The sequence below is a fragment of the Callorhinus ursinus genome, unplaced genomic scaffold (genome assembly GCF_003265705.2).
Source record: "Callorhinus ursinus isolate GAN/ISIS: 27379988/994484 unplaced genomic scaffold, GSC_fseal_2.0 scaffold19, whole genome shotgun sequence".
NCBI classification, from domain to species: domain Eukaryota; kingdom Metazoa; phylum Chordata; class Mammalia; order Carnivora; family Otariidae; genus Callorhinus; species Callorhinus ursinus.
In genome coordinates this window covers 15,010,590-15,025,342 of record NW_027397081.1, presented here as the reverse complement: position 1 = coordinate 15,025,342, position 14,753 = coordinate 15,010,590, and the positions used below count along the sequence as shown (strand labels likewise).

General features: G+C 42.3%; 1 protein-coding gene across 9 annotated transcripts in view; it reads right to left on the bottom strand.

Moving 5' to 3' along the window:
- KMT2A (lysine methyltransferase 2A) overlaps window positions 1-14,753 on the bottom strand; it is a 77,125-nt gene that overhangs the window by 33,228 nt on the left and 29,144 nt on the right. For 7 of the 9 annotated variants that reach the window (XM_073903818.1, XM_073903820.1, XM_073903824.1 and 4 more), the window contains 8 exons: window positions 10,670-13,323; window positions 8,679-8,856; window positions 7,532-7,766; window positions 5,895-5,959; window positions 5,101-5,478; window positions 4,679-4,752; window positions 3,366-3,497; window positions 2,686-2,799 (listed from right to left, as the gene is read on the bottom strand). In XM_073903818.1, coding sequence (XP_073759919.1) covers window positions 2,686-2,799; window positions 3,366-3,497; window positions 4,679-4,752; window positions 5,101-5,478; window positions 5,895-5,959; window positions 7,532-7,766; window positions 8,679-8,856; window positions 10,670-13,323 — 3,830 coding nt within the window. The remainder of the gene's footprint in view (window positions 1-2,685; window positions 2,800-3,365; window positions 3,498-4,678; window positions 4,753-5,100; window positions 5,479-5,894; window positions 5,960-7,531; window positions 7,767-8,678; window positions 8,857-10,669; window positions 13,324-14,753) is intronic. The other 2 variants (XM_073903825.1, XM_073903826.1) reach the window with 1 other exon arrangement.

Genomic DNA, 14,753 nt, shown 5'->3' with positions numbered 1-14,753 from the left:
TAGGAGTATAATGCAGGCAGTGAGCTCTTCATTCTCTAGTTCAGTTTTTAGGAATCCTGTGGGATTGCTGTGCACAACTACACAATTTAAATTAAAGCAATTATACTCTGAAAAAAAACCCATTTTATCACAGAAGTTGAAGGACTGGTGCTACAAGTTATTCCTGTGAGCAGCATATGTGTGGATGTAAAACATTAAGATTATGTGCAAAAGAGATACAGTAGACCCCTGACACTAAAAACTGAATATTCTTAGTCTCAGTAGTATCTAAAGCAGCCCCACCACTTAGAACAATATTATTGTTCATAATAGGCACTAAAATATTTGCTTAATGAATGAATACCAGACAATAATTTGTAATTTTGCTACTGTATAATTTAACATAGCAAGTGGGCAGGACTGAATCTCTTAGCTAGTGAGTGAGTCTCCCTGATTGCTCAATATGTACATTATAATCTGGCCTTGGAATTTCTTCATGACCTTAAAATACATGTGATAAAATAATAAGCTAAGGAGGTATTCTGGAATTGAGAATTGTATGAATGACAAACTACTGCTTCCTATAAAATTGTGCTTTGCATTGTAAAGGTGGCAAATACTCACTGTCAAAGACTCAAAAGGAAAAAGAAAAAGAAAATAAAGAGAAAAGAAGGCACCCATAATCCAATCACATTTTTAAGATTTTGGTGTAAATCCTTCCACAATTCTTTCTGCATATATATATATATATATATATATATATATATTTTAAGATTTTTTTTATTTATTTATTTGACAGAGAGAGACACAGCCAGAGAGGGAACACAAGCAGGGGGAGTGGGAGAGGGAGAAGCAGGCTTCCCGCGGAGCAGGGAGCCCGATGTGGGACTCGATCCCAGGACCCTGGGACCATGACCTGAGCTGAAGGCAGACGCTTAACGACTGAGCCACCCAGGCGCCCCTGCATATATATTTTTAAAACAATGTCCAAACCAAAATGGGATCATGCTTTACATACTACTTTGTAACCTGCTCTTTTATTAACTCAGTGACATGTCATGGACACCTTCCCAGGTCAATATCAATCTATATTACTATCTAGGACTTCCTATTTGCCCTTACATGCACGTCCTATGATTAAAGACTCCCGCCCCTTATTGACAAACTTTCGGTTCTTTCCTATTATTTGTTATCATAAGCAGCACTGAAATAAAGCCTTCTGTTTATTACAGAGAGAGAAGGGTTTATTACATACATACGGACTGCACACACACATGAGAGAGAAGGGTTTATTACATACATCCGTATTGCACACACACATATATATACACATACCTATGCATATGACTATTGCTGTTTCTCTAATTATATCCTTAGGATAAATACCTGGAGTGCCACTGCTGGGTTAGACGTATGTTCATTTTAAAGATAAATACATATATCTGAACAATCTCTTCAGAAAGAAAGATCGCAACTAAGTTAGATTCCACCAACAGGAAGTCCCTATTTCCACATGCTCTTTTTTCCCCAAAATTTTTTTAAAAAGATTTTTTAAAAAAAGATTTTATTTTTAAGATTTTATTAATTTAAATAAATTAAAATTGAGAAGGGGGGGCAGGAGAGGGAGAGAGAGAGAATCTCCAGCAGACTCAGAGCTGATGGGAGCTCGATCTCACAACCCTGAGATCATGACCTCAGCCAAAATCAAGAGTCAGATGCTTAACCGACTGAGCCACCCCGGTGCCTCTAAAGATTTTATTTTTTTAAGCAATCTCTATAGCCAACGTGGGGCTTGAACTCACAACTCCCGAAATCAAGAGTTGTGCGCTCCACCGACTTAGCCAGCCAGGCTCCCCTTCCCACATGATTTTTTTTTTTTTTTAAGATTTTATTTATTTATTTGACAGAGAGAGACAGTGAGAGAGGGAACACAAGCAGGGGGAGTGGGAGAGGAAGAAGCAGGCTTCCCGCTGAGCAGAGAGCCCGATGTGGGGCTCGATCCGAGGACCCTGGGATCATGACCTGAGCTGAAGGCAGACGCTTAAAGACTGAGCCACCCAGGCGCCCCCCACATGATCTTTTTAATCATGCTTTAATGTCCAATTTTTGGTCATGAGAAGGCTTTGCCCCTGCCCACCATGTTTTTATTTCTCATTTTGTGAATTACATATTCCTGTCCGTAGCATATTTTTTTTACTGGGTGTTGTTCCTTTTTCTTACTATTGCTAAGAGCTCCTTGTAGACAAGGGGATTTTGATAATCAATATAAGAGAGCCATCTCTTTTTCCAGAAGTGCGCTCTATCATTTTTGCCATGTTTGGACATTTAGCAGAACTATCAGAACTCTAATAAAAAGAATGAATTTTAAGAGATGAGACCATTAATCCTTTCACACTCAATAATTTTGCTCCTCTACTAAGAAGCAGATTCCTTCATGAAATCTCTAAAAAACTTGTAAAGCATTTCATTAGCTGGACCGTAGGGGTGCCCAGCTGGCTCAGTCTGTGGAGACTGCGACTCTTGCTGTCTGGGTTGTGAGTTCGAGCCCCATGGTGGGCGTAAATATTTCTTTAAAAAAATAAATCAAAAACAAAGAGGGGACAGTACCTGCTACATACCAACAAGACAGAAGAAATGATTTCTTTCATCACAGCAAAATCATCTACCATTCAACTGTCTGGGGTACCAAGAAGCAGCTTCTCTTACCTCCACGTGCCCACTGCTGGCACAGAGAAAGCAAACCACTCTGGGTGTTATAGGAACAGAGGTCAAGATTCCTAAGCCTCCCATCTCCCACACATTTTCTGCTTCACAATCCTCCTGCAGAGAGAGAGACGGATCGTTTATGGAAGTGTTCCAGTGACACACAGCTTTGGATTGAGAGCAAGGCCAGCAAGCATAAAACCAGAGTGACACCAAAATGGCAAGAAGACTTAGTTTCAGTGGGTTCAAGAACAACCTGCTACTTTAAAAAATTTTCATCTCAGACACAAACTGTTAAAATGCTCACCTACTGGTTTAATTCATGTTAACGAGAACGCAAAGATATCCCGGGAGTGACTTTTCTCCTTAGAGTTTTGCTGATTCAAGCAATCATCATGGTTGGAGAATTCCCACGTGAAAGAATTATTTCCTCAGACGCTGTTCTCATCCGAATGCACTTTCTTGCTCAGGCCGATGCCTGCGTTTGTTCGTCAGCTCGTAAATGGTGACCTCACGACACTGACCAGAGTTCTCTCACACCTGAACCCACCTGCCAATGGTAGTTCTTATTCCCTGACTGGGTGCTGAATTCCCCCTCTTTCATCAACACCTTGGACAACATCATTTTTCTGATCTGAAGTCCATGACGCTCGACATACTACACGGTCACAAAACGCTTTTACCTTAAAGTCCACTCTGATCCTGTGGACTCCATCTGCTGGGATTTTTTGCTTCGAACTATTGCCATTGGAGAGAGTGCTGAGGATGTTCAAAGTGCCTGTGTTCTCCTGCTTACTGACTGGAGGTGGCTTTTCCTACAGAGACAGAAGATGGATAAAGAACAAAACCACATCCCACTTGCCTTCACTTTTGCAACAGGTAACGATGCAAACAAAAAATCTTATGAATAGTTCTGGAGAACATGTTTCCAGCACAAGTATTCCACAGACACAGAGAGTTAATCTTCAGATTCTTTTTTCCATGGGGGCATTTTATGTATGTATCACAGCCGTAGGAGAATCCCAGGACTCTCCCTCCTGTGGGTTTTTGTCTTGCTTCTTTGTGGTCCATGATGTCAGCTGAGGTTGTTGGCACAATGAAACCAAAGTGACAGCATGGGAGCAGGTTATTCTGCCATTTTTCTAGATCTTTAAGTTGCTCATCCAATCTGGGGCTGATCATTTTACTCTTGTTTAACTGGTCTAGGACAGTCACAACAGTATTCGCAGCTCTGGGACCATTAATGATTTCAACTCGCCAGTGTAACCATGCTTTATCACCACAGTCAGAAGCCAGACAATGACCTTGGAGCAAGGCTTAATAAGACCCTGGCATCTGCCTCTCTTTGGCATTGTTGATGCATCAGCCAGGACGCTCATGCACCACCATTATGGTGGCACAGAGAGACGGCAGAAAGCGCCAGAAGATTTTTTCTTTTAACAATTTACTTATTTGAGAGAGAGAGAGAGAGAGAGAGAGAGCACGCAAGTGCGACACGCGTGTGCAGGGAGAGGGGCAGAGGGAGACGTAGAGGGAGACTCTGTGCTGCCCAATGTGGGGCTTGATCCCATGACCCTGAGATCACGACCGGAGCAGAAATCAAGAGTCGGATGCTCAACCAACTGAGACACCCAGGCGCCCCGAGCCAGAAGATTCTTAAAGACCTCTCTCTCTCCACGTAAAAACACAGTGGACACGGGGAAGGGTGATGGCTATAGACAAATATCGCTAAAGGACGTCGAGGGCAAAAACAATCATAGTAAGCGGCCTGCGGCATCAGCCTAAGCACGGAAGGCCACAAAGAAGGGGAAAGACAAAAAACAAAACGAGCTAAAGCCTAAACCTGGTTTGTTCTTTTTAAGGAAGTCCACTGCCATCTACAGAGAAGCAGATATGCAGTTTCCTTCACTCAATCACGTAAATGTCAAGGATAAGACTATGTCTTATGAATGCAACACATCCCTGAGCAATGGCAGAGAAACAAATCTCTCCTCACCTTTTCTTTTGGTTTTTGTTTTACAGGAATACTTGGGCGAGGAGCCACTTTTTTCTGCTTGCTTTGCTCTGGACCTAAAGAATTCAAAATAAATTGCAGTCAGACACTGCTAAACTCAGAGTTTGTGCTAAACAGCAAGGACCACCTGAGGACTTACTGGCCTGTGAAGAAAGGGGCATCAGAAAACACAAGAACCGACTGAAACTCTAGGCTTTACACAGGAAATTAAGACAACACCTCCAACTTAACTGGTTTTTTGCTTCTATTTCTTTATTATTATATAAATAGCTTAAAAGAGAGCTAATTTTCCTTAACTAAAGGCTTAAAAATATACATTTCGGGTTTTCAAATGCTGTTTAAGGCATCAGTGTTCTTTGCTGGTACTTCTGGTTCGGCAACTCCTTCTTGCCTTCCTCACTCACCTGATTCTGGTGGCGGAGGCTGTTTTTTCTTGGGCTCACTAGGAGTGGTCTTGGGAACTTCCTTTCTTGGTGGTGCTGTGCTCGGTGGCTGTGGAGGGGTGACTGGCACTGGCTGGGAGGCCTGCTTGCTGGACTTCCTGGAAGCTGGAGTGGTAACTTGTTTGGATTCAGGAACTGGGGCAGAGGCATTCCCTTCTTCGCTCTTTTCCTCAATGGGCTTTCGAGGCGGAGGTTCACTATTGCTTTTCTTGGGGGCAGGGTCCTCTCTTGCTGACGGGGCAGGTTTCTGACCAGAGTCCACCACGCTCTTCCCAACACTGCTCTCCTTGCTCTCTTTCTTTTCGCTGGTTTTAGACTTTTTCTCTTTCTTTTTCACAGCTAGGGGGAAAAAAGACCAAGATGATTTATCTGTAAGTGAGAAAAACTTTCTTTAAGACAGAAGCAGAGGAATGTAACACTATCTTATTCACAGTGCCCTGCGCTGAAGTCGACACTGGAAAGAGCAAGCTGGTCAGGTGAGACAGGTATACTTGTCTTGCTCTCGGAAACAGAATGGACTGGAATTGTCACAGGAATTTAAAAATTTTTTTGATTATGGAAAATTTCAAAGTACAGGGAATAGTAAAATGAACCTTCACATAACTACCACCCAGCTTCAACAACCACCAACTCGCTGGGAAAAGCAGTTAAACAAACAAACAAATGAACAACTAGTGTTCTATGTACACTAGATGTACATGACTATGTGGTATTACAGCAGGAAACATTTGGGAAAAATCCTTTTACAACGCTACCTTTTGCTTGCTTCTGAAGGTAGGCTTTGGAAGGCATCCACTGTAGATTCTGACATTTTCTCATCCTAGGATAACAAGGGATACCATAAAGTAAACTACATTTAGAAGAAAAGCCATTGAAACAAGTGTTAATTTGTCTGCAAGAATCAGTGAACCTTTACTAGGGTTCATTCTGAGAGCTGAAAAAAGTACTCAGATTCAATCTGAGCCTCTGAATGCTTCGATCAGCAATTTTACCTACCTTTAGGGTCTAAAAGGAATAAATATCAAATTATTTTTGAAATGGGACTCAGATTTCTTCTAACCCAGTACTAACTAGCACCACACACAAAATGATCAGCTGGTGTCTTATAGTCAAATCGGTTCTGCTCCCTTATGAGATTAACATTCATATAGTAATCTGAATAAAAAATGGACTAAAATTAACCAACAAGTCCTTTGTCTGACACTACAATGCTATAGGTCTATCTCAGGGCTTTGATACATAGTTCACCCCTCAACTTAATGAAACTAAAACTTACTTTGAAGTCTAAAACTGAGCTAAATACATTTCAACCCCTAAATTACAGTGCAGGTTTATCTTGCAATCATGTACCTTTCTGCTGATCAGTGATTTGTCTCACTTCTTTCCACTAATGGGACTGAGACAAGATTCTTGCTTAAGGCCAGACTAAACGAAAGCACAGAACTACTTACTGTCTCCTAGAAACTATCTCCCCTGAACTAATTTCTCCCAGCCACACTTTCTATAAATCACTTTCATGTTACCATTCATTCAGCAAATACCTATTGCTAATATCTACTCCTTGTGCCAGGCACTTTATGAGATGCTCAGTCACTAAAATTTGTTTGTGCAACTTTCTTGATCCATTTAAAACAAATTATGCCAAAGAGCAGAAAGTGAATCCACAAACTAACTTAAAAAAGGGAGAAAAGATCAAGTAATCAAAACTTTCAGATCAAAAACTCCACATGCATGAAAATATTCTGGAGTTAGAAAGCCAAGGGTCTCAGACTAAGATATCACCACTTTTTCCTCAATGCCATAAAGGTAATTTCAGTTGACCTGAAAAATTATAATACAAATAGATATTATAATATATAGTTAAATTAAATATAAATTATACCTCAATTATATGTGAATATTACATATACATGTGACTTATATATAACTTATATAATATATAAAATATGAATATATAAATTTGTCAGTTTTTACATGGAAGCCCTCCTTAGCTACACTGATATGGTAGCCACTAGGCACATGTGGCCATTTAAATTTAATTAACTGAAATGCAATGCAATTAAATATGTAGTTCCTCGGTCACACTAACCACACTTCCAGTGTTCTACAGCCACGTTCGGCTAGTGGCTACCACACGAACTGAGCAGACAGAGAATCTTTCCACCGCTGCAGGACTTTCTACTACACAGCACTGCCCTGAGTATTTCTTATTTAAGGACAGCCCAATCCTGGCCACATCACAAAATCCAACTCTGCAAAACTAACCTTGCACCTCAAGGAGACTCAACACAACCACATTCAGTTTTCTGATGCATCCCTGCAACAGACCAGGCATAAACACACAACCTCCACGGCTGAGAGGTCAACACCTCAGAGTAAGACACCCACTCACTTGCAGCACTGCTTCTTTATATTTCGGCCACCAAACTTGGGTTTGTCTAAGCAATTAGTACAAACACCACAGTCCTCAGGCACCTGGCAGCCGGGACACTGCCCACACCGCCTGGATCGTCGCCCTTTCTTTACTGGAGGTTCCTGAGGCGCCTTGTTTCTGGTAACGGGTTTAATTGGTTTGATGGGTGGAGCAAGAGGTTCAGCATCTTCTGAGCCAGCAATTGATGACTTGTCTGTTAAAGAAACGTGTCGTTAGTTCTGAGGGAGTATCTAATTCCTTCTTGGGAGCAGAGGCGGAATTCCTCAAAATCCGTTTATATCATTATATACATTCAAGCCTCATTTTAATTGGGACTCCAAAAATGAAATACGTCATAATAAAAATATTCATATGCAGAAGTCAGAGCCTGTTTTAAATAATTCTTTAAATGTTTTAAAACGCCTATAACTTGCAGCTTGATGAAAGCAGAAATCCGAACACTGAGAACAAAACACAGTCTAACCTAAAACCAGGAATGCGAATTGAATCCTTCTTAAGATTCTCTAAACCTCTACATTTTATATAAGCAGTCACCTAGCATTTAAGTCACCCAGCATCTAAAAGCAACCATGAGAATGTGCCCCACAGACGTCCAACAACAGGGAACGAAGCTAACTGACAAACGGCCCCAACTGCTGTGCTCTGAAATCCAGTGGTACACCGAGCCCACACTTACCATGGGGGTTGGTCCTAGGTAGTGACTGAGCATGGCAGGGATACTAAGGCGGGCCTGTTCCTGGGAGACACAAAACTCCCCTGACAGTCAGCTTTTGCTCAAGGACTCCCCCACAGCCTTGCCAAACTCTCTGGGAAGACAGTCTGGGAAGATTCTGCCCAACCCTCCCTCCCTCTCTCTTTCCTTGGGGTCAGACTTACAGAGCAGCCTGACCATTGTCCCAGCCTTCCCCAGCTCCCCCCAATTTTCTCTCTCGGGCATTTCCTCTAGGGTAATCCTTGCACACTGAATACACCCTTGCCATTTGCTTTTTGGAGGACCCAGACTAACACACAGTGCTATGAAGGGCCTACTAGGTATCCCCAGAACGACCAGCAAACAAATCAAAAAATGTCTGCTCAGACTTCGAGGTTGACACCCCTGACCTACCATCATTCCCCATGGAAGACAAAATCTTTTCTCGTTCTTCCCATGGTAAGGCACTCAGGGTGGGCATGTCATCAGGAAACACAGCTCGTTTTCGGCCAAGGGCAACAGCAGCTCTTCTGCAGACATGTTTAATGCGGGGTCCTCGCACAGAGGTCTCTGATGAATCACTTTCTTGACCCTGAATAAGAGGCAAGTCAAAACAAACAACGGCAAGCATACATGTTGAAAATGTGATTAAATGAAGCAAAGGTATAGCTGGTAGGTTATTACAATCTAGAATCAACACATACAACTCTAGCTATTCCCAGCTGATAAGCCATGACAATCTATAGAAATCGACTAGTTCTGTATCCTAAAATTGACAGCCAAAAGGGGGGGGCAGGGTTTTTAATAAAAAAACAGAAATCAACTAAATTTCTATTCCCCATTATACTCCTGCTTCAAAACTCCCCTCAAAACTCAAGCTGCCAGTCTACGTTATCCAAAGTTTGGCCTGGAGTTAACAGGGCTTATCTAATCACAGACTATTTCTTCTATTTCCTTGATCAACAGAGAAGTAGGGGAAACAACTTATAAATGTAAGCATGAAAGGCCACAGCTCTGCACAGAAGCGTCTTGCATTTTATTTTATTTTATTTTTCAAATTAAGTCTCTTTTTTAAAAATTTTTTTAATTTTAAAGATTGTATTTATTTATTTAACAGAGACACAGCAAGAGAGGGAACACAAGCAGGGGGAGTGGGAGAGGGAGAAGCAGGCTTCCTGTGGAGCAGGGAGCCTGACGCGGGGCTTAATCCCAGGACGCTGGGACCACGACCTGAACCGAAGGCAGACACCTAACGACTGAGCCACCCAGGCGCCCCACGTCTTACATTTTAAAGAGCCACTGCTCCTATCACTAGGAGGCTAACCAAAATACGTCCAAAATGGTATCAGAAATAAATCCCATCATCCTCCTGCTAGAACTCTCAACTGGCAAAACTACTAAATGTAAATATGGCCCTAGGTTGAATAACATGAAAAACCTAAATGTGTGGTCATCTTAACCTAACTTGGTGTGTTGGCATAAATATGTATCACATGGCAATTTTAAAAAAAGAACCTAAAGATCCGTGGGTTTTCTCAGAAAAGGCCAGTGCCTAGCTACCTTTGTAAAAAGAAAAAAAGAAAAAAGAACTGTTCTTTGTAAAATTTGTCATCATCTTAATGAACTGAATCCTACAGCTTTTCTGCCTGCAACTTAAGGCTAAGTGCTTCTCATCTGTGTTCTGCAAATACCTATCATCTATTGCTCTAATCACTCACTGCTCAGAGGAAGAGAAGCCTCCCCCCCATTTTTTTTGGTAAATAATAGTAAAACAATGTGACTACAAAAACGCACCTTCAACATTAGGTCACAGATTCCACTACACCAAACCCATGAAGTACAAACTACCTTTCAGTCTTAAGTCACCACCTTCCTGTGCATCACAGTCCAGCGATCCGCTGTTCCTCTCAGATGTGTCTCATACTTTTTCATCTCTACCCACACTGTGCCCTCTGTTTAGAATATCCTCTCCTATGGCGCATGGGTGGCTCAGTCGGTTAGGCGTCCGACTCTTGATTTCAGCTCAGGTCATGATCTCAGGGTGTGAGATCAAGCCCCGAGTTGGGTTCTGCGCTGGGCGTGGAGGCTGCTTCAGATTCTCTCTCTCCCCCTTTGCCCTCTCCCCCCCCCACCTGCTTGCCCTGGCGTGAGGGCACGCGCGCTCTCTCTCAAAAAAAAAAAAAAAAAAAAGAAGAAGAAGAAGAAGAGGAAGAATTTTCTCCCCTGTCATTTCCTACCTATCAAAATCCCACCAGTCCTTGAAGGGGCACTGCAAATGCCACCACTTCCCCTGCCCTTCTCCTGATTCCCAGAACTAGACATCACCGAAACACTTCGCCGAAAACTCACTGACAGAAGAGGCTCGATAAACTACTAAGTTTAACAGGCAAGATGGAAAAGAGTACCTGTGCTTTGGGCTGGTCGGTTTGTTTAAGACTCTTACTCTTCTCAATCTTGCAGAGCTGGGCTTTGGCCTTTTTTAGGAGGCTGGCAACCCTCTTGTCCGTCATAGGAAGCTTGTCTGCCTGAGCCAACATGGAGCCTATGGAGGAAGTGGAATGTTTAACAGTGCTAGATGAAGGAGTGGAAAGGCAGAGGGTTTTCTCCTTCTCCAGGGATGGGGCAGTTGGGCCGAGGTCCAAGTTGTTTTTTTCCAGATTTCCTCTCCCTTTCTTTATAAGTATTTTGGTTTTGACAGCTGTTGTATCCCCAAGAGTCACAGAAGCAATATCAGTCCCAGAATCAAGTGATGAAGACTTCTTCCGCCCTGTTGCTTTTTTGGCAGAAGATGAAGTGGCAACATCTTCACCGACAACCTTGTCTTTGGAAACCCTACCCACAGGATACAAAGCAGAACTACTCTGAATTTCTGATCCCTTTTTCCTTTTCTCTTTCCTTGACTCCCGCTTATTCTCTTTTTCTCTCTCCCGGTCTCTCTCTCTACTCTTGTCCTTCTCCACGCTCTTGTCAGCATCTCGATCTTTGGACAGCTCCTCAGGGGCCTTGTCTTTATTTCTCCCTCTTTCAGTCTGAGAGCCTGGGGTAAACCAAGGGAAGAGAGGAGTGGGGCTGCCAGATGAAAATGGCTCTGCTGGAGCGCTAGCCTGCTTCCTTGGTCTCTGGCTTTTCTCTGCAGATTCCCCAGACTGAGTCAGGGAATGAGAAGGAAAAGTAAAAGTTGGGTTTAAGGCACTAGTGGCAAGAGGACTAACAGATATGCTTAACGAGGAAGAGACAGAAGACGGCGGGGTGAGAGGTGACAGCTCAGCAGTACTAAGCCTTCCACTTCTTGTCCTCATGGAGTGAGAAGGAGATCTTGGTTCAGATCGAATAGGGCTAAAGACTTTTCTTTTCCTTTTTCTGTTGGATACTCCTGAAGAAGATGTTCCAGCAGAAGTTCGATTACTAGGCAAGGTGACAGACTCAAATATTCTAGAGTGAGCCTCACTTGGAGTAAATCTCGGAGCTCTCAGAAGAGGGCTCCTTTTGTGCATATCGAACCTTGTTCCAGAGTGGAGTGGTGAAAACAATCGGGCTGAAGCAGCAGTACCGGATGCAGAAAAACCGGACGCGAAGCCAACATCCTCAGGAGTTAGTGGAGGGGGTCGGAAATTATCAAATATGGGTTTGCGAATAAGACCTTCTTTGGCATACTTTGCTGAGGAAAAGTATTGTGGCTCTGACCTAGAATGCTTTAAGGAAGTCCACCTAAACGTCGGTTCTCGCAAAATAGACTTGCGCTTCCCTTGCATAGGAGCAGCAGAAGCAGGCAAAAATGGTGATGCTAAGGGGATCGTTGGAGGCATGAGCCAAGGTGTGTGGTCAGAGATGCCGGAGGCTGGCTGCAGCGGCGGGGGTGGAGTAAGCAGAGGTGGAGGCGGAGAGGAAGAGGGCTGCTGCTGGGGGGCACTTTGTAGAGTTGATAGCTTTTTAGTTGTTCTAGATCCAAAACTTCTCTCTGACACGGAATACCTTCTGCTTCTCCTATCATTACTATCGTTTTCTGGGGACTGGGAAATAGGCAGTGGAGTATGAACTTCGGGGGTCTCGCTCCGCTCTTCAGGAAGTACCTGAATCTCCTCAGAGGCCTGAGAATCTGTGGAGGTATCAACACTGGGGCTACTAGATCGGGAGGAGTCTGAAGACATCTGAGAGGAGTGCTGAGAAGCTGCACTTGATTTTTCAGAAGATCCACAGGACGTGGCACTGAATCTACTATTCGGTGTAGACTCTAGTCGGGCAATTTTAATCGGAGGGTCATAATCCTCATCCTCTATAAACCGCCGAGGGGTTTTAATGATCCGTGAGGAGATGGCACTGACAACGGGCATAATGAACTGTCGAATGTTTTTGACCTGTGTCTTCACCTTTCTTCCCTGCAGCTGAGCTGCTTCTTTCTCAATTTTCTTTTGAGCCCCCTTTTTTGCCCTCTGCAAGAGCTGCTTAGCAATTGTTGCATCTGTCCTTTTAGAAGAAGGAATAATCCTCACCGGCTTAATCCTTCGAGGGCTTTGTCTGACTACTGTCTTATCTTCTTTTGTGAGTGGAGGTGTTCCTTCCTTGTCCTTCCGGACCTTCTGGGGCTTTTCCAGTTCAGAGTTAATGAGGAGGCCTGAAGGGGTCTTTATCCTTTCTGTCGATGGAGGCCTTCCTCGCCGTCGGACAATCTGTACCCCCTTCCTTCCTATTTGAAGCTTCCCTGTCTTAAACTTAGACTTGAGAGGAGAGAGTTTACCTGCTCTTAATTTTTTAATCTTTGTGGCTTGTTGAAATGTAGCAGAAGGTGTCCGTTTAATCTTTTTCAAGCTATCTTCTTTGCTTCCCTTTGGTAGCTCTGAAATGTCCTTTCCGTGTGTTATTTTGATTTTTACTCCAGGGAAGGTGGGGGGTCTTCCTCTCTTCTTTTCTATGCTTTTAGAATCTTTCTTCTTGATCTTATCTCCAGATTTGGTCTCTGATTTATTTAGAGGGGAAAACACAGACGGATCTGAGAGGATAGCTGAATTTCGGTCAGAGCCACTTCTAGGTCTCCCGCGAGGCTTTCGAGGGCTAGTTTTAACTGTGTATAAAAATTAAACAATGAAGAGCATACATTTAGCTTTGTAGTTCAGGTCGGAACTAAGCTGAACATACTTTAGCACAAGCCATTTTGTACTGACCTCTACCTGGTCTAGTGAGTCACTTAAACATCTTAATTAGGCTTAGCTTCTTTTCACCAAAAACTTGCCTCAAAGAAACCAAGTAAATAACATTCCACCTATAACATCTAACTTTTGGGACAGAACAACTAAGATAATGATAACAGATTTTCAACCAAGCAATTAATATGCAAAACTGATTTTCCTACCATTTCAGGTGAGCGAGGGCTTTTTTTTTTTAATTAAAAAAAAATAGGTTTACCAAAAAAATCTATGCTACCTTTTCCATATCCTAGCCACTAAGATTAATATTTGAGAACATGTTCATAGGAAGTCATCCCATCTTTTCGGTGGAATTTTGGCTTTCACAAATTTGAACAAGGAGCTCTTCGATCGATAACATACCAACTTTTGTCAGGAAAGCACCTGGGCAGCTCAGCTTCCTATAGTTTCAGTCTGTTTTGTCAAAGTAAACTAAGAAAGCTTTATTGAATAGAAAAATGTTCATCCGTGAGACATCAGAATAAGATCACTGAACTCAGTGGCATGTGAACTCCTCAGTGAAGTGACATGATGATGTGTCCATTAATCTACTCCCCTACTTACAGGTTCTTGAACTAGTTAGTCCCAGGTTACAAAAAAGATTTAACCCTAATTGATGTCAAGAGCAAATCAACAATTTATTAAATCAGACTTCTTCTAGTCTAAATAAAAGGAATTTGCCAATTTATAAATCAGCTCAATTTGCTACTTTTTCAAGAGACTTGAGAAAACAAGGCTGTTTTCTAAAATTCTTTGTATAAACCTGGATTTTCTAAATGGATTAAGAGTTTCCTGGTCTCTCACAACTTCTCTTCCCTCATGACTTTCCAATGTCTGATATGACTCAACATTCTTCTGAGACTAAAATCTCCCCTAACAGGCATCAAAAGACATTTATGCCAGTATGATGATGAACATTTTAGACTATGGAACCAACTTCCTAACAGAACAGAAATCAACAAAGGTCTTACTCTTGAGCTTTCCAAATATAAATGTTTTTTTCACCAATTAACTTGAAACTTCCTTTAATACATTAAGGGTTCATAAATCCATTCTCAATATATATTAATTACAACAAAAGTAATGGACTAGGAGACAGCAAGAAAACTAAGTTTCATTTCTTAAATAATGAAGCATACCCAGATGGTTTAGAAAACAAAAACAAGACAACATTCAAGGTAGACTGATAACCATTCAAGGAAAGGTTGTGAATTACTCCTACCCAGAAGTATATCACAAGATTCCTTATCATCATGCTAGACTTGAACCTGGCCACTCATAGGGCTTTATTAATCCGGAAAACCTCTTC